The following is a 25,270-nucleotide window of genomic DNA, read 5'->3' as shown; positions in this document are numbered from 1 at the left end:
TCTTTCAAAGCATCAGGGTCTTTTCAAACGAGTCAGCTCTTCGCATCCATCAGGTGGCCTTTTAATATTAAATTTTAGAATTTTATTAAACCAAAATTACTGGATCAATATTTTTAATTACTTATACAGTACTATTTCAAAATTTCCTTTTTAAAACTGGCTCATGGCTTTAAACTTGTTAATGTATTTGCTGTAAGTACTTTTTACACCACTCAGTTTCTTCCTTTAAAGTGAACAGTGCAAATTGCCATGGATAGGCGATAATGAAAAAGCAACACCAATTATTAATTTTGTGTAAGTTACCCTCCACTCCTGAGATTCCTTGGAGGAGAAGAGCATGTCTGCATTTCCCCATGCAGTGCCACAGGCACAAAGTGAGAGGAACTAAACAAATGCATCCTGAGGGAAAGAAAACGCCTGAAGCAGCAAATGACCCACTACATACCTCGCTATGCAGGCTTTGATGTTATAATTTGTTAATTTCCAGGAAAAAAAATTACCAATAGTTTTAAGGTTGTTCTGATAGACACATTTAACTTCTGTAAGTTTTTGATCACAAACAACATACACCATTCAAACCATCACAATACTTAGTAAATGTGCAAGAAAAAGCTCAATGAAAAGACATTTTCTTACTATCAGAAAACGCAAACTAAGAAGTACATTAAACTTTCCTTAAGAAAGCTTCAAAATATTGTTGTTTCTATAGATAAATGTTCTTTTAAATATTTGAAGACCAGATCATTGTAAATAAAGATAATTTTATTCGACTATGCAGTTCATGGTATGAATAAGCAAGTACTCATTTCCCAACAGAATTGACAAGCCTTTCAAATAATGGTTGATTTATTTATTTATTTTTTCCAAAAATCAACACTACTGGGTTAGCAATTTGGAATTTCAGTATACAAAGATATGTATATGGATGAAGGCATGTGTGTGTGTGTATATGATGCAACCATGAGTGTGTCCAAAACCTACCTATTTTTAATAATAAAGATATTGATCATCATTAAATACATTATCATTTTACAATCTATGTTCAAGCTGTACCATAACAAAAAATATAAATGCATACATATACAGCTTTATATCAAACTGATTCTTTTATTGCTAACTAGATTTCCATTCCCTGTGTAATCATAAAGATAACTTAATGGTGTGGTGCTGTGCTAAGTCGCTTCAGTCCTGTCTGACTCTGTGTGACCCTATGGACTGTAGCCTGCCAGGCTCCTCTGTCCATGGGATTCTCCAGGCAAGAATACTGGAGTGGATTGCCATTCCTTTCTCCAGGGGATCTTCTAGACCTGGGGATCGAACCAACGTCTCTTATGCCTAACCTGCACTGGCAGGTGGGTTCTTTACTATTGCCAGTGGAATTGTTTTAAATAGGCTTAAAGATAAAAACTGAAAAGAACTCTTTTAAAACCTCCAGTCACACTATTAAATATGGGAAAACTGAAAATAATAACAAAAGCAATGGTCTTCATTATCTAAAAGAAAAGCAAAGTTGAACTGCTTACTTAACAGTATTTCCCCTAACTTTTTAAATTAGTTTCTTTTGGATATACACTTGTATGACTTACCATTATCACTGCTTTACTGCACAAATAAGAGGTCAAAGGAGAGCTTCAAACAAATATTAGTTCTCTCCAGTGATTAAGAGACTATTTCATTCTGTAGTTCTGATTTATAAAATTATAAATTGTGAAATAACTTATTTTCATTCCGAGTTTAATAGCATTGTATGTTCATTATAATTTAAACTCTAGCTAACAAAAAATAATAGTTTGCTATGCTTTATCATTTCTGTATGGCATTTCTAACCTAAATTGGCTTAAATCTTATAAAAATCAAATGTACATGACTCTGAAATGGTATCAGTTTTTTTTTTGTTTATCAGCGGTGCCCTGCAACTTGCAGGATCTCAGTTCCCCAACCAGGGACTAAACCCAGGCAATGGCAGTAAAAGCCCAGAATCCTAACCATTAGGCCACCAAGGAACTTCCATATATCAGTTATGCTTTTTTAAAATTGTAGCATGTATACCTAATACAATATGATTGGTGTTTTCAATTTTTATTACTACTACTTTACTCCTTCTTCTGAAGCCTTCTTCCACAGCCTTCACACTTCATAAGGTATAGTCATCTTTGTATATCCATTTCATAAACAAGGTATGATCTCCTTTTCAATAGGATTATAAACACAAATCCTAAGATTGTTGACATCTGATTGTTGACATCTGATTCCATACTTGGAGTACGTTATTACTGATTATATTTATATTTAAATTGATAAAAAGTTTATTTTAAAATATAGAAGTACATAATTCTAAATATACAACATATGCTAAGATACTTCACCTAATTCTTATAACTGCAGCTTTTAGGTATGATTTATGCACAGGAAACCAAAAGACTACATGCTCTATATTAAAAAAAAAAGTTAAAATACTAGTCTGTTATTATACTATTCAGAATTACTACAGAACTTCAGTCTTAATTTAGCAAATCATATTACAAATAAAAAGTAGGTAGTGGATGTGTCTTTTTCATATTAAGTCTTTAAGTCATAATTTGGCATTAGTTAGAACTTCTACATCGAAATAGGCAATTTATCTAGGTATTAATATTTTAAAATATGCCTTTTATTCATATCATGTAAACAGCTGAAAAAAAATCACCAACAAATAACATTACACATGAAATGCTACTGAACTAGTCCCCTTGAAACTATTGTTTATCCTAATATTCACTAAACATTTCTTTAAAATAGTTCAGTTTTTATGTAAATATAGTAAATTTAATTTAAAGCTTGGTGACTTAACAGTGCACAGCATACTTTCACAAATTAGCTACCTTTCATAATTTCCAGCCTTGATTATTTCAAGTTTAGACTATTTCCAACTACTAAAGGGTGACACTGTCCATTTTAGTTCTTCGCAAATTAAAATAACTTAGGGGATAAACTGGTAAATACTAGAAGTACTGTTTTTAAAAAATGATGCTCAAGATAAAAGTATAAAAGGCTAAAACCCAAAAAAAACCAAAAGTGAAGTGAAAAATGCAAAACTAACTTATTTAATATTTTCTTGTAAACTAGGGTACCAAGAATTGTCAACTAATTAGTCCATTTTATTGATGATGCTTTTCTCTAGGGAAGTTATTTTAAAAGTTTAACCCTGGAGCAAGCCATGGCTTCTTCAATCTTTGAAAGTGTCCAGGGCATTGATTATAACTGCAGGAGGTGTTACCTTCTACCCAGAGAATCTCACCCTGCACAATCTTATACACTCTCTCACTCGCAAAACAGCTTTGATTCAGCAATTCAAACTGCTTCAGCTGATATTAAAGGAAGAACCACAGAAAAGGGATCAGCAGTTAAAACGAAATAAAAAGGGAAAAAATACTGATCATGGATACAGTAGCACAAAGCTCAGGAGTAAAGCAGATTTGAAAAAGACATCAGAGTGACTCAAAAGGAAACATGACAGAAATTAAACAAGATTTTTATGTTTGCTTTCTATGCATTTAAACTCATTTCAACCCCCATTGAAATTCTTATCATACACACACCCCAAGGCTTTCAGTGTACTTTCAAAAGCCACACCCTCTCTTTCTAAGTCTCCAGAGTCACTTCCTAGGTAGCCAAAAAAAAAAAGGAAAAAAAAAAAAACAGAAGAATTCAAATATGCATGTAACCGAGAAACTGGCTATTTTATAATCAAATTATAATTTATAAACAAATTTTTTTCATGCAAAATGGTATTAATTGTTTTAAAATCTAGTATTTTTTTCTCTTGCACTTAGCCAAAAAAGGCCTAGGTCTACTTTAACAGTTATTTGAAGTCAGGAAGGCACACAGGTTAAAGGAATAGAAATAAGACATGAGAGGCCTTACAATATCTTTCTTGGGATGATGTCAGAATATCAAGGTGCTCTACGCTGTCAGAGCTAGTTTTCCACTTGACTATAGGAGAAGCTTAAGTATACGCTTAATTAGTTAATTAGCTCAATACTGGAGAACAATCTAGATGCAAAGAGCTATCATCACAGAATGGCTCATTCACATCTATCTCAGAAACAGTGACCAAAATTCCAGAAGGTAATTGGATTTTCAAAACTGAACGTCGTTTTTCTTCCCCCCAATTCACTCATGACAAGGCCAGAAGGTAATGATATATCTGCCATGATACAACGAGCAGACCTGTCTTCTGTCAAGAGTTGAAATCATGAAGGAATAAGCTGTCATTAACAACCTCTCTCCAAACACTCGAGCTGTCATTTCATTGTTTTCTTTTGCTGGCATGGGGGCTGCTGTGGCCTCATATACCTTGTCAGTTCAGCTAAGCTTTTAACCTTTTCTGGAATTCTTGACTTGAGCAATCTTTTATGAAGACTATAATGTTAAGAGCTTATATTTTCTCTGATTCATTTATAGCTTCTCTCAAAGTTTACTTTTAAAATCTGAAATCAGTGTTCCTGGTTTCAACCTATAGTTTAGCAGCCCATATTTCAAAGAGAAAAAACAGCATTTATTTTTAAAAGGTTTGAAATGCAAATTATAGTGATCTAAATTCAGCCAGTATCTGAGGGGAAAAATCAATAATTATTTAAAGTGTAATGTAGATTTATAATCAAACCTTTAAACTCTTTTAGAAATGGTTAAATGAATAGCTACAATATTAGTATAGTATACTTCATGAACATTTTATTAAAAATTTTTAATTAAAAATAGTATTTTAAAAAATTATAAAAGTAATACCTGCTCAAGGTTAAAAAAATAATAATTCAACAGGAAAACTGAAAATGAAAGGCAAAAGAAGAAACCCGATGGTTTCTTGTATAGACTTTGGGATGTTCCTGATGTGTGTGTATAATTGAGCGCACACACGCCAGGAACATCAATGTACATGCATGTATGCAGGTACATAAATATGCATATGTAAGTGCACTTAACAAATCACCTCATTCTTAGGTTTTCATCTGATAACTCTGACATTTCATGTGAATGAACACACACACACACACACACACACACACACACACACACATATATATACATACATTCTCATGAACACATATAACTCAATCTTCTGAAAAACTATATAGTCTTCCATGATATGAATATAATGTCATTTAATAAACAGTCTGCAACTGGTGAGTATTTAGGTAGGTAGAAGTTTTGGAATTATTACAGACTACTGTGATGAGCGTCCTTGTACATACACTCTGTATCCTGGTCTAGTGTAAATTCCTACTAATGGAATTTGGCATCAAACATTAATATATGTATTTAATTTGGAGAGATATAATCAAATTGCCATCTTAAAAACTGCTTTAGTTTACATTCCCACCAATATCTAAACTTGGTACTATCGTACAATTTATTGCCAATTTATCTGCCAATCTTATATGCTGAAAGTTGGCACCTTGTTTTAATAAGCATTTCTTTAATTCCAGATACTCTAGATGACTATATTTTTAAAAAAGCACAAAAGACTTTAAGTCATTTCAACAAAAATAGAGCTAAAAGATCCAAGCAATTATCACATTTTTGAGGTCTCTGATGTCTTAAACATACATCCCCTGCCAAACTATATTCTACTCATGAGGGGCTAGATGGCATGGCTGTTTAGTCACTAAGTCCAGACTCTTTTATGACCCCATGGACTGTAGCCTGCCAGTCTCCTCTGTCCATGGGGTTTCCCAGGCAGCATACTGGAGTAGGTTGCCATTTCCTTATCCCACATGGCATTGCTACAGTGAAAAATAAAAGCTCTGCCCTATATTGATACAGGACTTCTAACTACCATCTAGAAACCATCAGTGCCCACTAGAATCCTCTTAAAATTTCCATGGCACCAACTCTGTCAATACTTATGTTCAAATACCAAGGTCTTTCAGTACTTAGTTGGATGACTAGAAAATAAAGGCAGTAATTAGGAGGAGTTACCAAAAATTTATCACTCAAATTACTGGGAAAAATCATATCCTATTTTAGATAACCACCTATAATGACTCCATGTACATTTGTGGGGGAAAAAAAAAAATCCTAAAACTATAATCAATCAGCTTAAAAAACATGTCTGTCAAAATGGGAGTGGGGGGAGGAAACCCAAAATGGAGTTAAGAAATGAGAAATCAAAAAGTTGACAGCCAGAATAGAAAAGCTAAACTATTGTTTCAAAGGATTAGAAAGCTAAAAAACTCTAAATTAGCTTTCAAAGCATGCAATTGATATCAGAGTCAAGCAACAGTTTCTGTGGTCTTTTATTTAATCATCTTATAATCACAGTGATTTCTAAAAAAAAAAAAAAAATCCTAAAATAATCTACTGTGATGGATACTGCTACCAAGGATGTCATTTCCTGAGGTTTACAAAGCATTTTGTTATATAGAAAATTATTTTAATGTTATTTGTTTAAAAAACATGGGAGTTGTACAGTGACCACCAATCACTGAAACAACCACATAAAAATGTAATTAAATGCTACACTGAATTCTTTTTTATCTCTACTCCTTCCACAAATCACACTAAAATATTCCTTTTAAGAAATATGGGTGGTTCACTTTTCAATGCATACTGTTACATATTATTTGATTCCTGAACCATGTTAATATATTGCCATTTAAAAATTAAATAAAAAGATATTTTAACATAGGGGTGGTGTTAATCCATTAGGACAAAACTAATGGTAAGGGAGAGAAGAGAAGATACAAATGTCAATAAATTCTTGGAAGGCAGTAAGCTGACAGAATTTGTTTTGTATTCAGCGGAAATTCGAACATAGTGCCCCTGGAGATAAGTAATAACTAGAAGTGAGCCAACTCACCCACTGAATTTCAGGGAAACTCAGAATTTGGAATACTACTTGTCTTGGAAAAGAGAGGTTGGCCTTCGATCCATAAGGTGCAATTATTCCATCAACCCAAAGTCAAACAAACTAAGAAAACAAAGCCTAAAAATCAAAACCCAGGTGAAATTCTCATATTGTGCAGCCAACCCTGTAAGAGATGAGAGATCTTTTCTTTAGAGAAATATATTCAGGGAAGGAGTAGGAGAGTACAGATCAAGGGACGCGAAGAGGGAGACAGGGCTCAAATCAGGCATAAGGCAGAACTCTGCAAAATGAAGAGAGCTCCATAACCAAATTTGATAGAAGAACTTTAAAAATTCTACAGGGCTAAAAGTTAACTAGATACTAGAAGTAAAAATAGATGGAAAAGCAGAGAGAAAGTATAGTCAATTAGATAAGACAATTAGAGACTCAGTTCAGAACTCCAAAAGCAAACAATAATTCCAGAAAGAGAAGATTAAAATTATCATGAAACAACACACAAAAAAACATTGTTCTCAGAATGGAGGATCATGCGAGCTTAGCACAGACTGAAAGGAATCACCATGTCCCCAATACAATGAAGAATAGTAATAATAAAAATAATCACACCAAGGTGTAGAAACCTTCTTAAAAGCAGTATGATTCAATTTTTTAACACCAGAGAGAAGGAAGAGAAAATTCCATGGAGGGAAACAAAAGGATTCAAGATCAGAATGATACTGGACATATCGATTAAAACGATGCAAGTTAAATGGCAATGAAATGAAACCTTCAAATTTCAGAATAAAAATAATTTTCAAATTGCATTTCTATACCTAGATGAATTACTAAAATAAGCAAGTAAAATAAAGGCATTTTTCAAAAATACAAGGTTTCAAAAATTGATCTTGTACTCACTCTTTGATTCCAACAAAATGTGGGCATATATCGAAAAAGCTAGAGTCATTAGATCCAGGAAAACAGGTCAAACATCAGAGAGAATCTAAGTGGAGTCCCAGGATGAGAGACACGTAGGCAGGCTTCAAAAGTAAGTAGTCAAGATTAAAACAAAGTTCAAGAGTTCCAGAAGAAAGCTCTCCAGATGAACATGAAACTATAAGACTGTCTGGTAACTTTGACCGTGTAAAAAATTACAGAGAGGCCAATCAGACAACTATTACAAAGAAAACACAAAAAATAATTAGGAAATTATTAATTCTATGAAAGTAAACTTGTAGCAGAAATGAAGAGCAACCATAGTATCTACCTGGCTCAGCTATAAGCAATATTAAAGTAGCAGTAATATTGTAAAGTTTGATTGCTGAACCAATCCAGGAACTGTGGGAATGGGAAAGAGATTCTTATTGGCCATAACAGAAAGTGACTGATAAGTGAAGAGACAGCATTATAATTTAAAAATATGGATACAGAGAATATAAGTAAAAGCAAAAAGTATTCAGAGATATTACATCTAGGGAACAGAACTAACAGGTGACAAAGGATTCAGTTCAGTTCAGTCGCTCAGTCGTGTCCGACTCTTTGCAACCCCGTGAATCGCAGCACAATAGGCCTCCCTGTCCATCACCAACTCCGGGAGCTCACTCAAACTCATGCCCATCGAGTCGGCGATGCCATCCACATCTCATCCTCTGTCGTTCCCTTTTCCTCCTGCCCCCAATCCCTCCTAGCATCAGGGTCTTTTCCAATGAGTCAACTCTTCATATGAGGTGGCCAAAGTATTGGACTTTCAGCTTTAGCATCAGTCCTTCCAATGAACACCCAAGACTGGTCTCCTTTAGAATGGACTGGTTGGATCTCCTTGCAGTCCAAGGGACTCTCAAGAGTCTTCTTCAACACCACACTTCAAAAGCATCAATTCTTCGGCGCTCAGCTTTCTTCACAGTCCAACTTTCGCATCCATACATGACTACTGGAAAAACCATAGCCTTGACTAGACGGACCTTTGTTGGCAAAATAATGTCTCTGCTTTTCAATATGCTATCTACGTTGGTCATAACTTTCCTTCCAAGGAGTAAGCATCTTTTAATTTCATGGCTGCAGTCACCATCTGCAGTGATTTTGGAGCCCAAAAAAATAAAGTCTGACACTGTTTCCACTGTTTCCCCATCTATTTCCCATGAAGTGATGGGACCAGATGCCATGATCTTCGTTTTCTGAATGTTGAGCTTTAAGCCAACTTTTTCACTCTCTTCTTTCACTTTCATCAAGAGGGTCTTTAGTTCCTCCTCACTTTCTGCCATAAGGGTGGTGTCACCTGCATATCTGAGGTTATTGATATTTCTCCCAGCAATCTTGATTCCAGCTTGTGCTTCTTCCAGACCAGCATTTCTCATGATGTACTCTGCATATAAGTTAAATAAGCAGGGTGACAATATACAGCCTTGACATACTCCTTTTCCTATTTGGAATCAGTCTGTTGTTCCATGTCCAGTTCTCACTGTTGCTTCCTGACCTGCATATAGGTTTCTCAAGAGGCAGGTCAGGTGGTCTGGTATTCCCATCTCTTTCAGAATTTTTCATAGTTTATTGTGATCCACACAGTCAAAGGCTTTGGCATAGTCAATAAAGCAGAAATAGATGTTTTTCTGGAACTGTCTTGCTTTTTCGATGATCCAGCAGATGTTGGCAATTTGGTCTCTGGTTCCTCTGTCTTTCCTAAAACCAGCTTGAACATCTGGAAGTTCACAGTTCACGTACTGCTGAAGCCTGGCTTGGAGAATTTTGAGCATTACTTTACGAGCATGTGAGATGAGTGCAATTGTGCAGCAGTTTGAGCATTCTTTGGCATTGCCTTTCTTGGGGATTGGATGAAAACTCTCCTTTTCCAGTCCATATACCATTTTTCTACTTGATTTTTCAGTTTATATGCTTGTATCCTCTGATGTTTTAGTAAGTTTTAAGTGTAGATGTATCTGTCTTGCTCAAGATATGACATGCTCCTTCTACTAGGACTTGTGTCTTTATTCTCATAAACACTCTACACTAATATACAGATTTTTTCTCCCATTCTTTTCTGCTGCTTTTCTGAAATGTATATTAGAGGATTACTAGATCTTATTCTACTCTCCATGGGGCTTCCCCTGTGGCTCAGCTGTAAAGTATCCACCTACAGTGTAGGAGCTGCAGAAGACATGAGTTCAATCCCTACACATGAAAGATCTCCCGGAGGAGGAAATGGCAACCCACTCTAATATTTCTGCCTGGAGAATCCCATGTACAGAGGAGCCTGGCAGGTTACAGTCCATAGGATCACAAAGAGCTGGACATGAATGAAGCAATTTAACATGAACATTCTATTCTCCATGACATTTTATCTATCATAATGTTTTTCTCAGGTTTTCTCTGCTTTATCCTACATACTATGTTCCTCAATTGTAGCTTTTATTAATTCTTCTTTCAACTGTGTGTTACAGTTGCTTGATTTGACTTTTCTTTGTGATAATCAGTTCCTCAAATGATTTTTAGTTTCTGACTACAAATTATTCTTTATTAGGGAGTCACCCTGGATTGTAAAGTTTGCTATTGGAACTTTACCAGGTACTCCAGAAGTTTCATCAGTCCAGAATCCATTTTTACACGAATATACATTGCTTAAATTCCCAAACTAATTAAGTTGTCTAAATTCAAACTGCAAATCCAAATATACCTTTGGGTTAGGATCTTTGGCTTCTATTTCTCAAGAGAGAGGCTGTTTATGCATTCTCCCTAGCACTTTAGCAAACTAATTTTTGCACCTTAAAAACTAAGAAAGCAGATGCTTCCAGGGCACTAGCAATATACATTGGTCTTAGTTTTACATGCTTCGTCTCAGGCTCAGAGCTGTGTTGTTAGGCCCTTTGGGGGGCCAGGTTTTATATCTCATCATATCTCCCCTTTGTGCTGCCACACCCTACAGGGACTTGCCATTGTGGCTTTAAGTTTTCTCCTGGAGTCAGACATTTAAAGATTCCTTTTCTATCCTTTGAACATAACTAGGTATTTAACGTGCTTCTGTGGTGGCTCAGCCAGTAAAGAACCCACCTGCAATGCACGAGACCTGGGTTTGATCCCTGGGTTGGGAAGATCCCCTGGAGAAGGGACCAGCTACCCAGTCCAGTATTCTGGCCTGGAGAATTCCATGGACTGCACAGTCCGTGGGGTCGCAAAAAGTTGAACACGACTGAGTAACTTTCACTTTTAGGTATTTAATATTTTTGTTGTTACTATGGTTTATTCCATTACTTTGAGAGTGAGGAAGAAGAGCCTCAGTCCACCATGTCATAGAACCCAAACTGTATAAATTACATTGATAAAAATAGCATTAGTCTTTAAAACTTAGATATAACAATATGAAAGTTATATTCAAAGTAATTAATTATGGAAATAGCAGATTCTTCTGAATAATCCAAATATGAGAAATTTTTAAAAGTTGGTTTAGTGGAGTTATTAGATTTCTCGTGAAATTATTACAATTATAAATTTTAAGTCATGTTGGATACGAATCACTTGTAATTTCAAAGTATGTTTTTATCATTTAAACTTTTACTTCACTGATTCTATTATAAAATATTTTTTAGAACTTCTCATGCTCTGTCATACTAAATATAATTCTCATCAAGTTCTACCTTATCTATTTACACCTAGAGCCTGAAAAGTATACATAAATTCTCAACCATTCCAAACAGTATTACCTATCCCAGCTGTTCTTAGTGTGGTGCCCAATCAACAGGGGAACAGATATTCTCAGATATATAAATGCTCAGGCCCCAACCAGACCTTCTGAATTAAAATCTGGGATCTGAACAGGGCAATCTGGTCCAAGGAGCTTTCCAGGAGTTTCTGGTGCATGGTAAAAATTTGACCTATAGGGGCTTCCAGACCATTCCCCATAAAACTTTTTGACAGTATATACATCCCAATCAGTCAAAGCATGGACAGGGACAGATCAGTGAGATGCCTAAGGTGCAAAATTTAAGGAGGCACTCACTCTCAGGGACCTACAAGGACTGCGCATCCTGAGAGTGAATGACTCCTTAAATTTTGCACTCGAATCCAACTCCTGCAATTAGGAATGAAACGACTTATGTGTCCTATTTTCTTTGCCCTTTTTATAGAGATCAACTAAAATGCCTGAAAATATGCAAATAAGAAAAGTTCAAAGAAGTATGAGTAAATACCTAACTGCACAATTAGACACTGAATAATTCAGTTCAGTCGCTCAGTCGTGTCTGACTCTGCAACCCCATGCACGCCAGGCCTCTCTGTCCATCACCAACTCCCAGAGTTTACGCAAACTCATGTCCATTGAGTCGGTGATACCATCCACATCTCATCCTCTGTCGTCCCCTTCTCTTCCTGCCTTCAATCTTTCCCAGCATCAGGGTCTTTTCAAAAGAGCCAGTTCTCCGCATCAGGTGGCCAAAGTATTAGAGTTTCAGCTTCAACATCAGTCCTTCCAATGAATATTCAGGACTGATTTCCTTTAGGATGGACTGGTTGGACCTCCCTGCAGTACAAGGAACTCTCTAGAGTCTTCCCCAACACCACAGTTCAAAAGCATCAATTCTTCGGTGCTCAGCTTTCTTTATAGTCCAACTCTCACATCCATACATGACTACTGGAAAAACAATAGCTTTGACTAGACTCTGTAATATGCTATCTAGGTTGGTCATAACTTTCTTTCCAAGAGTAAGCGTCTTTTAATTTCATGGCTGCAGTCACCATCTACAGTGATTTTTGGAGCCCAGAAAATAAAGTCTCTTACTGTTTCCACTGTTTCCCCATCTATTTGCCATGAAGTGATGGGACCAGATGCCATGATCTTAGTTTTATGAATGTTGTGTTTTAAGACAACTTTTTCACTCTCCTCTTTCACTTTCATCAGGAGGCTCTTTAGTTCTTCTTCACTTTCTGCCATACGGGTAGTGTCATCTGCATATCTGAGGTTACTGATATTTCTCCCAGAAATCTTGATTCCGAAATCTTGTGCTTCATCCAGTCCAGCATTTCTCATGACGTACTCTGTATGTAAGTTAAATAAGCAGGGTGACAATATACAACCTTGACGTACTCCTTTACCAATTTGCAACTGGTCTGTTTCATGTCCAGTTCTAACTGTTGCTTCTTGACCTGCAGACAGATTTCTCAGGAGGCATGTCAGGTGGTCTGGTGTTCCCATCTCTTTAAGAATTTTCCACAGTTTGTTGTAATCCATACAGTACGTGGCCATATGATACACACTTTTATACTCCAAATAATATATTGCAATACTGTGGATTGAAGATTGTTAAACACTGAAAATATTAGCTATGGCAATCTGAGAAGCACTATGGGAATTTATCAAATATGTACTATTCCTCCAATGTGAAATCTTAATATATTTTTAATAAATAAGTTCTTAAGTATCTAAACTACAAGGATTGGAATATCTGTAGTTTTCAAGCTGTGACTCATGGTGCCCACGGGTCAGGGAAGAAATCTCAGGAGCTATTGTGGAAGTGGTGCCAGTCTTCACTTCTGCTTCTACCAAAGTGACAAACACAAGTTTTGTTTTGTTTTTTACAAAACAATTCACTTAGAGGCAGGGTTCTACTATTGGGAAAAAGTTTTAACCTTACCATTATATGACTCCTATTTTGGGACCTTTAATATTATACTAAAAATCTGCAAGGAATATAGCATAAATATATTAACACTGAATAGAGATAATATTGTCTGGCCTGCAAAATATCAGAATTTACTTCAGTTGTGATATGAAAATTGACAGACCATGGAAAATAGAATAGTGGCTCCCTGCCTTTCATAACAGAGAAGGCAATGGCACCCCACTCCAGTACTCTTGCCTGGAAAATCCCATGGGTGGAGGAGCCTGGTGGGCTGAAGTCCATGGGGTCGCGAAGAGTCAGACATGACTGAGCAACTTCACTTTCACTTTTCACTTTCATGCATTGGAGAAGGAAATGGCAACCCACTCCAGTGTTCTTGCCTGGAGAATCCCAGGGACGGGGGAGCCTGGTGGGCTGCTGTCTATGGGGTCGCACAGAGTTGGACACGACTGAAGCGACTTAGCAGCAGCAGCAGCAGCCTTTCATAAACTACAGAAACATTTCTTTAAATAATCTTAGAAAAAAAGAGACCAAAAAATAAAAACAAGAGGGGCAGGGGCTAATCTGATTTAAAAGAAAGAATGAGACAGCTTCTTTCTCCTAATTAGTCTTCCTCTTTCTGCTTCCTAAAATTCCACTGTTTCCCCTACCTGTCTGTACACCCTCCAACCACATACAAACATGGAGCAGCCCATAAAGAATCACCAGGGAAATATCATGAAAAGGCAAAACTGACGGAATACAAATCACTATATCTAAATTAAAAAAAGATAACCATTTTTAAATGTTCATCATGTAGAAAGTTACCAGAATGACATTCATAAAATCGAGAATAAAGTATATAGCCTGAAATTTTCAAAGTATACAACATAAACACTAAATACGAAAGAACTCAGAAATCAGCTGTATTTTTTTCCAGGAATCATGAGTTGCTCTGATTGAGAAAAGCAGAAAAAAGTCAAGACAATGAAATGCCATAACCCCTCCAATGTATATTTCTACTTAAAAGAACGAACTGACTGACTGTTCTAATGAAACTTCCTCCCTCTTGTTTGGGATCTCAACAGATAGTTTGTTCAAACGTATTTGAGATGGTTTCCCCTATACTCTTTCACTTCAAAAAACCTTATACCAGAACATTTTAGGATGGGAAAGGCTTAGTTATCTACTAGCACAGACAATATAACTTACATAAAATATTTTACCAAGCACCTATATGTACAAATATCTGATTTTCTTCACTGAATTATATTTTCAAGTATTCACTGAATTGTGATCACATTTCACATACTGTGTTCTTAAAATACATTGACAGGGTCTGTTCTAAACATAAACTAATATGCCAGAGTGTAAGTTTATTTCACTATTCATAACCTGAAATATAAAAGTTTAATAACAAACTAAGTGAATTACTTCAAAATAAACTAAATTTATTTTAGTTACTTAAGTTCTAATTAAAAAACACACCATTGAAATTTGCAACCAATCAGAAGTGATATTTTTGTGTTCTTTGCATATCTATGAAGACTGAAACAAAATACACAATTCACCTATGAAATTCTACTTACAGAATTTTAAGTGTCTCAAAATCTATTAACAAAATATTCTTTAGGAGCTGAGCTGGGCTCTAATCTTATTATTTCAGAGTTAAAGTAAGAAACATATTATCTTTCACCTTTGCATTCATTAGTGTATGAAATAATTCCCTACCTCTTTCAATTACAAAAATAAAATAATGTAGCTCTTATAAAGCATACATGGACACATATATTCCTAAATAACTTTACATTCCTATATTAAAGTTTTATAAGTAAAGATGCCACTTTATTTTTTTTCTGAAGAAAATTTCTACTCACATGTGAAAGAAAACCAACTTTGCAAAGTTTAACTATTCATTGGAGAACTTAAGAATGAGACAGTAAAACAAATCACCAAACATTAGGATGTAACAAAGCTAGGTCAGAAAAAGCAATTTCACTACCACAGGAAAGAAAATCTTGAACACAATTTTAGAATACCAACTTCTAAAAAGTTTGAATTCAAGTAAGAATAAAATAATTCAGTAAATACTACAATTTACCATCTTGTGTTTATCTTATTCTTAAGCACTGTATTTGTGGGTTCTAAAGAGTTTTTATTTATTTTTAATGACAGAAAAATGCTGAGTTATTCCAACTCTTTTTTTTTTAAAGAATAAAATAATAATTTAATGTAGCAGGCTTCCTTTAGTTTTTAACTTCACTAAATCAGGTAGGCGAAGATTTATAAAAGCAGTCATTTTTTTCAGAAGTATTTTCAGTAATACTGATATTTAAAAGTGGTATTTCATGCAATAAGAAACAAAAATTAGAACTGAAAATACTCGTTTCAAAGACAGTATCTAAATCGCTGTAGACTGAAGATGTCTTTTTTTTTTTTTTTTGCTGTAACTGCAAAATAATGCAGAATAATCTTTCGCTACAAGTAAAATGGTTAACAATTTAAAGATAAGGCTATGTTTAGGAAAGATTTTTTTAAAAGACATGATAAAATAATTTATAACACATAATAAAACAGCTATAAAATGCCAAAAAATATAAAGGAAATTGCACTTACATCCATAGCTCTCTTAATAAAAGGGATCTGTGTGCCACTGTCCAGATCTTCATTTATAATAAGCCTTCTAGCCCACTGACCTGCCCTGACAACACCACTACCATGAATTAAAACCATCAGTTTCTGTGGATTTGTCAAAGCATCCTCACTCATAAAGATAAAACTCTTTGGTTCACTTTCAGTGGCATCTACCTGTAATTAAAAAAAATTAAATAATAAATGTTTTTTGATCATAGACACAAATGAGAAAACAACTAGTGGTTAATACAAATTATAGAACAGCTATTAGAGAATTATGGAAGTAAAAAACTTTAAAATAAAATTAAAATATTCATTAGAGATTAACACATATAAGGTAGAGGAGCAAAAAGACATGATAGTAATTAAAATATAAAAATATGGAAAAGAATACTGGAACTATGTCTTTCTCCATTGCTACTGTATATCAGTATTATATTATCATTACAAAAAAGAAAAATTTTTAAGTGCTTCCTATAATGTAGATACTATGCTAAATATTTTTAAAACATTATTTCAATTAATCACAATTCTATTAAAGTGGGACTATTATTATATTCGTTTATAGACAAAGAAGTTGAGGCCTGGAGAGTTTAAATAACTCGCCCAAGTCACACAGCTATTAAGCCTATAAGTCACAACAGAAATATGCTGTGTCTAAAATAAACAGAAAACCCAATTGGAGAATACACATATTGGAAAACCATATATTAGTGAGGAAAACTACTAAGCTTTTAACAAATGTAGGAAAGGGAACTATTTAAAAATTCAAACACCAACTGTTCTATGTAAATGGACTTCGACATTTTATTCAGACTGTGAACACAGGATTATATAACAAATACTTTGTGAAATAATACTATCTGTATACTTTGATAACCTTATGTAACTTAGTTACTTATAGAATGAAAAGTGAATATTTTTAGTTATTGTGATTATACATAATATTTAGGTTTAAACTAGATTCAGATTTCAAAAAGTCAGAGAATTTTAGGAAACGGTAACTTCCCAACATTTTATTACATATGCCATAACATGCCCTAAGTGGTATTTCTCATCAGCAGTGGCAAGTAACAATGAATGGTAGACTTTGTTTGACCAGGTCAGAGCCAGAAGTTAATATCTTGACAGGTGATTGATAAACACATCCTCAAATAGAGGTCAATTCATATGCTGGGCAATGCAATAGCATCTCACTTCATCAACAGTATATATTCATAAAATTATCAAAATAATAAAGAAAAAAAATACCATTAAATGCCCTGGATTCCAAACGGGCCCAGCGACTACTTCTGGGACAAGACAAAAATTAAAATTTTTGTACTTCTAAAACAATCAGACTGGTCAGTAATAGATGCTTAGCCACCTGTGTACACACAGCACAAAAGGTAATTATTATAGTAAGTAGGGCATGGCCACAGGCTTACGAAAAAAATGCATCTTGTCAGTGAGGCCTTCTCTGACCACTCCATTTAAACACTTCCCGAAGAAGTCTCTACTATCAACCTCTTTTATTTTCCTCCATAGCACATAATGCAACCTAATATGCTTTACTTTATATCTGTTTATATATTTGTTTAATAACCATCTGTTTCCTCTACTAACGTACAGGAAGGCACAGACCTGTGTCTCCCGTATATTACCAGATGTACAGAAGAAAGGCTGGCACATTGTAGGCACTGTTATATAAGAATGAATAAACTTTTGGACTAAAGAATCTTAATCAAGCCTCACCAGTGACTTCCTTTAGATAAAAGGCATTTAACTAAACAACGTGTCCTCTTAACTTGGGTATAATACTTGACTGGCTCAGAAAGCACAAATGAAAGATTAAACTAATGCATGACTACAGAGAATTTTCAAAGACTACACAATGCTTAGAATCAAAATGACGTAACTGTATCTTTATTAGTAGTAATTAAATATGATGTAAGAGAAGTAGGAAACACAACACTACCACAGGTGATGTCTAGAATAAACAAATTACTAGAATAACAATAGATATGACTGAAGTCATAAAGGAAGAAAAGTGGATGGGAGACAGAGCAAGACAGAGTAAAACCAAATCTGAAAAGAAAAACTCCCTTTTACCTAGGAACATTATAAGAGAACAGAGGAATCATTCAGTTAAAACAGCTTGAAAAAAGAAAGGAAATGGTAATAAGAACAAAAGAAAAATGAAAAGGCAAAGCTGTCAGTGAATAATAAAACAGAGGCCACAGAGGTTTCCAGTCACTCATTTACCAAAAAGTATGTCTAAATAGGCGCAAATAAGAGAGTCTCTTAAAGTCAGTGAGGCCTTGATGGATCCTGGTATGTATGGAAATGGACGTCTGTTTATCTTAATGAAAAAAACCCCTAGCTATAGACTTTCTAAAAGGTGCTGACCACTGTTCTTTTTTTTTATTCTACAAAGTCCGCTGAAACCAAGCACCTCAGTTTTTAAAGGTGGAATTAAATTCCACAGTAATCACTTTAAAACTGGAAGGGTACTTATTTTCTGAAGGTAAACATGTGTTTTTTTAATATTACAATACTGTTCAAGAATTTTTTAAGGGGCAACAAGTTAAGGGAGCTATGAGCAAATGAACAAAAATCTTACTTGAACATCCAAATATGTTGATTTTAAAAATATCAGAACATTAGATTATTTAAGGAACAAAAAATGAACAATGTAATACTATTAATGATAAAGGAGTAAAAGCAGTATTTAAGATGGTAATTGAATAATATTCATCTCAAAAAAATGCAGAACTGTGATTCTGCAGTTGATCATTTACTCTCAAGTTATGCTAATTTAAAACAGAAAAATAGCTAAATGAATAAAATAAAGTTTTCTTCATTAAGTCTTTTTTTTTTTTTTAACTTTCTGGCTGCATCTCATGGCATGGATGTGTGGATCTTAGCACTTCGGCCAGGGATCGAAACCACGCCCCCTGCATTGTAAGCACAGAGCCTTAACCACTGGACCACCAGGGAAATCTGTAACTTTCGAAATGGCTGTTCCGAAGCCATTTATCTTCTAATAATGGTAATTTACTAAGGTGAGCTTTCATTAAGGAATACACATAAAGGTCATTCCAGTGTACCGCCTCTATTATAGACAAATCAATGCCTAAGACCAATTGGTCAGCAGTTAACAATTCATTTTGGGATACTTATGAAAATCACTAATTTTGAAGTTTATTTAAATATGATTGAATAAATCAAATGAAAATCTGTAGTCAACTCATGTATCCAATATTCTACACAAGAGTGAAATACTAAAATTGAGAAAATTTTGTACCTATTTATGTGAGGTGGAGAGTAAATGTGATCATGTTTACATGGAGAGACATGATCATGACCTTTACTGGCAAATCATGGTCTTCTACAGAGTGCTATCAATCAAAAAGAATTCTTGCCTTATTAAATATTTCAACTATAAAACTAAAACTTAGTTCATCATCAGTAAAAGAAAAAAAATTTGGTGGTATATCTTTAGAAAAAAAAATGAACAAAAAATAAACCCCACTCTCACTGCTAGCTTTGGGATTTAAAAGAACTCAGGAGAAAACTAATACTTTAGGGAAGAAAAATCTCATAATTATATAAAATACGTTATGATAACTTAAGCACAGATTAATTTGCTAAAATGAAAAAATCGTTTCTTTTTCATTTACAAAATTAGGAAATCTTTACTAACCAAATTGGTCATAATGGTTGTTATAGATCTCATACAATGAAAAGCTTTCTCTGTGTAACATTAGATTTAAATTTAAATAAGAGGAAAATAATTCAAGTCCTTCTAAATCTAATCTCAGGCTTTCTACACAAAAATGAAACAATTATGTAACATGACAGATATGGCCAATTATCTTGTAATTTGTTCTAGAAACCCAGGGAATTAAACTGAGTTTAAAGGTTCAATGGAACTAGAAGTATTGCAAAGTTAAAGGACTCAATACTAATTAATTGTGCTGTAACAATGGATTAACCTAAGGCTCTTTAAGTATCATTCATCAGAAGCTTCAAAAGACATAGAATTAACAAAAAAAAGGAGACTGGACAAAGTGACAAAATTCTGCCTTGACTTTCCAGAAGACCAAATTCAACGTATAATTTTAATAGAGTGAGACACGAGATGCAAAGTCAAAAACAAAACAAGAGGTGTGAATCCAGAAAACAACTTTTATATTCATTCTCAAAAAAGATACTAAAATCTTGGTTCTCACACAATTCAAAAGGAAGGAAAGTTTTCAAATAAACGAATGTTGGCCTAGTCATTACGTAGAATAATACTGCATTGACTAGTATGCCACTAGCATGTAGAGCAGTGCCTGGCATCCTAAAATAAATATTTGTCGAATGAATGAATAAATTGATAAACGATTAACAATATGACCTAGTACTTGAGGTTATCTATAGAAAGTTAAATATAAAATAGAGATTAAAAAAAAAAATCAACCTATGGAAATAATTTGGGAGGATGGATAGTATTAAAAAATTCTAAATCCCTCCACTTGATAGTAGAATAACACTACCCAAAGAATTTTAGAATTTCACGCAAAATTTCATGTAGACTAAATTATTAATATTGTAAGTTTTGTGCCTTAAATAACTTTCATGAAGTCTTTGAGGTTCATAAAGATTGTAAAATCAGAGAACTGTCTAGGACAGTAAAGATCACCTCATCTAGTCTACCATCATCTCACACACACAAGGTTACTATTTCTTCATTCAAAAGCTCAATATTTCATACTGTACACTAAAAACAAAAAAGCTCTTTTGAGAAACTGAATCTGAGAACAAATTTCAAACTCTTCCACTCTGAAATGGCAAAATATGCAAAATTTGAAAAAAAAAAAAAAAAAACTTCCACTAAGGAGAAGAGTAGTGTTATGAAAAAGAGTAAATCTGGGGATGTTCAGAGGAAATAACACAGAAATGAAACACACAGTTTAAAATAATCAAGAAATAATTAAAATGAAAGCAAATGTCTAATGCAAGAAAAAGCACATAGGTTTATTCAAATAAACATGTAAAAATAAATTATACCAATGAAATGAGAAAGGGTAGAGGAAAGACTAGTTCTTTTGTGACACCACTTTCAAAAAAGACTGAAAATCAGTATTTCTTTACTTTACACTAAAGAATATTACTTTTTAAGAACTATTACACACAATGAGATGAAGTATAATGACAGGCATTTAATATTATCTTTATCAATATCAAAACATTAGGATCTTAACATTTAAACTTATCACAGGTAACCCAAAACAAAAGTTTTCTTTGAATTGAAAATATTTTATTTGGAACTATAAATACTTTTAAAAATTGGACTTACTGGAATAGATATTTTTTTCAAATTACAGTCTTTTTCCAGAAGCTCATATACGTACTTCGTGATGATCTAAGTAGGAAAGAAATAACATTAAAATACAATGTTATCCATTATCAAAATTCACATAAATTATTAAAATTTATTGCTCTGAATGAGTATTTATCTTGAAATATTTTCATCCTAAATTAACTGATTCTTTACTGGTTTACTTCCTGCTGCTGGGTATTGAAAAACTATGGACCTTAGTATTAAGGATTGAAAGTAGTTAAACTCAAAAATACATAAAGACTTTCTATTTTACAAAGCAATATTCTAAGCATATTTTTTTTCAGTATTTCTAGAATTCTCTATCCCCCAAAACTTCCCCTCATGACTCTGAATCCTAACACTTCACTTGCATTCAATGAATCAAAGAGAGAAAAGTCAGAGGTATTCTAAACAGAAAAGGAAAACCGATCCAGCGGTCAGGCACCAGTTAGTACTACCAGTTACAGTAGGCAGAAACATACCTCCCCAAAGATGTCTAGGTCCTAACTCCTGCAACCTGGTAATATGTTACATTCAGTTCAGTTCAGTCGCTCAGTCGTGTCCGACTCTTTGCGACCCCATGAACTGCAGCACAACAGGCCTCCCTGTCCATCACCAAGTCCCGGAGTTCATCCAAACTCACGTCCATAGAGTCAGTGATGCCATCCAGCCATCTCATCCTGTGTCGTCCCCTTCTCCTCCTGCCCCCAATCCCTCCTAGCATCAGGGTCTTTTCCAATGAGTCAACTCTTCGCATGCAGTGGCCAAAGTACTGGAGTTTCAGCTTTAGCATCAGTCCTTCCAAAGAACACCCAGGACTGATCTCCTTTAGAATGGACTGGTTGGATCTCCTTGCAGTCCAAGGGACTCTCAAGAGTCTTCTCCAACACCACAGTTCAAAAGCATCAATTCTTCGGCGCTCAGCTTTTTTTATAATCCAACTCTCACATCCATACATGACCACTGGAAAAACCATAGCCTTGACTAGACGGATCTTTGTTGGCAAAGTAATGTCTCTGCTTTTCAATATGCTATCTATGTTGGTCATAACTTTCCTTCCAAGGAGTAAGCATCTTTTAATTTCATGGCTGCAATCACCATCTGCAGTGATTTTGGAGCCCAGAAAAATAAAGTCTGATACTGTTTCCACTGTTTCCCCATCTATTTGCCATGAAGTGATGAGACCAGATGCCATGATCTTAGTTTTCTGGATGTTGAGCTTTAAGCCAATTTTTTCACTCTCCTCTTTCACTTTCATCACATGGTGGCAAAAGTAACTGTGTTGATATGATTAATGTGAAGAACCCAAGATGAGGGAGATTAACTTGTATTATCTAAGTGGGCCCAATTTAATCATATAAATCCTAATAAGTAAAAGATTACAGAAGAACAGTATGTCACAAAGATGCAAAGTGAGAAGGCCTTAAAGGCTATTGCTAGTTTTAAAGATGCAAGAAGGAAACAATGAGCCAGGAAATCAGGTAGCCTTTAAAAGGCAGGATAAATCTCAGTTTAGAGTCAGTAAGAAAACAAGACTGAGGTCCTACTCTTGGAAGGAACTGGTTTCTGCCAACAACTCAAAGAAGTAGTAACTGGATTCATTCCCTAGAAAGAAAGAAATAGCCTGTCTAATACCTTGAGTTTAGTCTGGTGACATGCATACTGAACTTCTGACCCCAAGAACTGTAATGATAATACACTTGTTTTGTTTTAATTTATGGTAAGTTGTTACAGCAGCAATAGAAAACTAATATACTATTTCTATTAAGGAAAGTAAAGAGAGTGAAGAAAGAAATGTCTGGAATAAAAATGATGATTTAATACACTTTAATGGTCAGTTTAAGAAGTGTTCCAAAAATATCTTTAATCATCTATGCACACTATCTCAGGTAATAATTTTAGCAGCAACATAATTAAAAGTCAAATTTTATGAAACAAAATCAGATTTTTTTTTTTAGAAAATTAAGACTGCTTTGGTGTTGTCTTCTGTAATCTAAAATAAGATTCCCTATCCTGCTTTCTCTAAGAAGTTCAAAATCCCTCCTTCTCTGTATACATATTCATTCATTTTAGAAACAGTATATTAGATGTGCGCTAGAAGAGCTTTATCTTGGCTGACTAAAGTAATTTCAAAAGCTATGACACGAAACTATCAATAGAACTAGGCAATAATCTATTAGTTCTTAATTGAAGAGCACTCCAATGGCAGAAAGTTCAGAGGAACTAAAGAGCTTCTTGATGAGGGTGAAGGACGAGAGTGGAAAGGCTGGCTTAAAACTCAACATTCAAAAAAACTAAGATCGTGGCATCTGGTCCCATCACTTCATGGCAAACAGAAGAGGAAAAAGTGGAAGTGGTGACAGATTTTATTTTCTTGGGCTCCAAAATCACTGTGGATGGTGACTGAAGCCATGAAATTAAAAGATGCTTGCTCCTAGGGAGAAAGGCTATGACAAACCAAGACAACATATTAAAAAGCAAAGATATCACTTTGTCAACAAAGGTCTGTTTAGTTAAAGCTATGGTTTTTGCAGTAATCATGCATGGATGTGAGAGCTGGACCATAAAGAAGGCTGAGTGCTGAAGAATTGATGCTTTCGAACTGTGGTGCTGGAGAAGACTCTTGAGAGTCCCTTGGACTGCAAGATCAAACCAGTCAATCCTAAAAGGAAATTCACCCTCCATGTTCATTGGAATGACTGATGCTGAAGCTGAAGCTCCAAAGTTTGGCCACCAGATGCAAAGAGCTGACTCACTGGAATAGACCCTAATGCTGGGAAAGATTGAGGACAGGAGGAGAATGGGGTGACAGAGGATGAAATGGTTAGATAACATCACTGACTCAATGGACATGAGTTTGAGCAAACTCTGGGACATGGTAAAGAACAGGGAAATCTGGTGTGCTGTAGTCCATGGGGTCGCAAAGAGTTGGAGACAACTTAGTGACTGAACGACGAACAACTTGTATTTCATGCAGAATTTAAAATTATGCTCATTATACCTTTGCCAGAAAGTGGCAGTATTATAGACCTGAAAGAGTCAAGTAAATATGTGTAGGAGGAAATATGCATGAAATTATATAATGGGTTACAACTTCAAGAGAAATGGTTTAACTAAATGAGATTAGCTAAAATGAGCGGGTTATCGTTTCTAAAAATTTCCTTCTATGAAATCATAAAATATCCTTACATTTAAAGCAACAATAGAACCAGTCAAACTTAACTCAAACTCAAATGAATTCTACACTATGCAAAATACTTATAAGACATAATTTGATAATTAAAAAACTATCTTGGCAGGTTGTGCCTTATGTAAATGTGAAATACACAGTATAGTTAATTCTCAATTTCATACTACAATATACAACAAAAATTCAAAACTGGTTACACTGACGTTGAAAAACTTTATAGGGCAAGTATTTGTTCTAATAAAACCATACATCAAGCAGAGTTGGAGAAACTCTACCTAACTTGCCCAGTTTGCTTTGCTCTCCAAGTTCTGACTCCAGCAAAAAAGCAACCATAGATTAAACCATTTATCTGATGGGCAGTTCTCTCTGCTTGGGATGTTCTCCTCCACCCTAGCCATCCTTTAAGAAATAGATCATATGTCAGCTACTTTAGGTGACTTTTTTCCTGCCTCCTCCCAACCCCCCAACGTAAGACAAAATGTCCCACCTCTATGCTCCTCTGGACATGCATGGCGATTTGAGTATGATATTATTGGCTTGTCTGTTACCTGACTAGTCTGAGAATACTAAAATTTAAGTACCTCACCTTATTCTTCCTTGTATCCACACAGGATAGTATCTGATATATTCTCTTCACTGTTCATTCTGTCTACATCCTTCTAGGGAGATAACTGTTTCAGATTTTTTTT

At 34.7% G+C, this 25,270-nt stretch overlaps 1 protein-coding gene across 1 annotated transcript in view; it reads right to left on the bottom strand.

Annotated features, from left to right (window-relative positions):
- The window catches only part of FAM172A (family with sequence similarity 172 member A), a 429,003-nt gene that overhangs the window by 283,776 nt on the left and 119,957 nt on the right, over positions 1–25,270 (bottom strand). The window contains exons 5-6 of the mRNA XM_027545608.1: positions 21,368–21,433; positions 16,024–16,215 (exon numbers count right to left, since the gene is read on the bottom strand). Of these exons, the coding sequence (XP_027401409.1) occupies positions 16,024–16,215; positions 21,368–21,433 (258 nt within the window). The remainder of the gene's footprint in view (positions 1–16,023; positions 16,216–21,367; positions 21,434–25,270) is intronic.

Source organism: Bos indicus x Bos taurus, chromosome 7 (genome assembly GCF_003369695.1).
Source record: "Bos indicus x Bos taurus breed Angus x Brahman F1 hybrid chromosome 7, Bos_hybrid_MaternalHap_v2.0, whole genome shotgun sequence".
Lineage (NCBI taxonomy): Eukaryota > Metazoa > Chordata > Mammalia > Artiodactyla > Bovidae > Bos > Bos indicus x Bos taurus.
The sequence above is the reverse complement of the archived record's forward strand: the minus strand, read 5'-3'. Positions and strand labels throughout refer to the sequence as shown.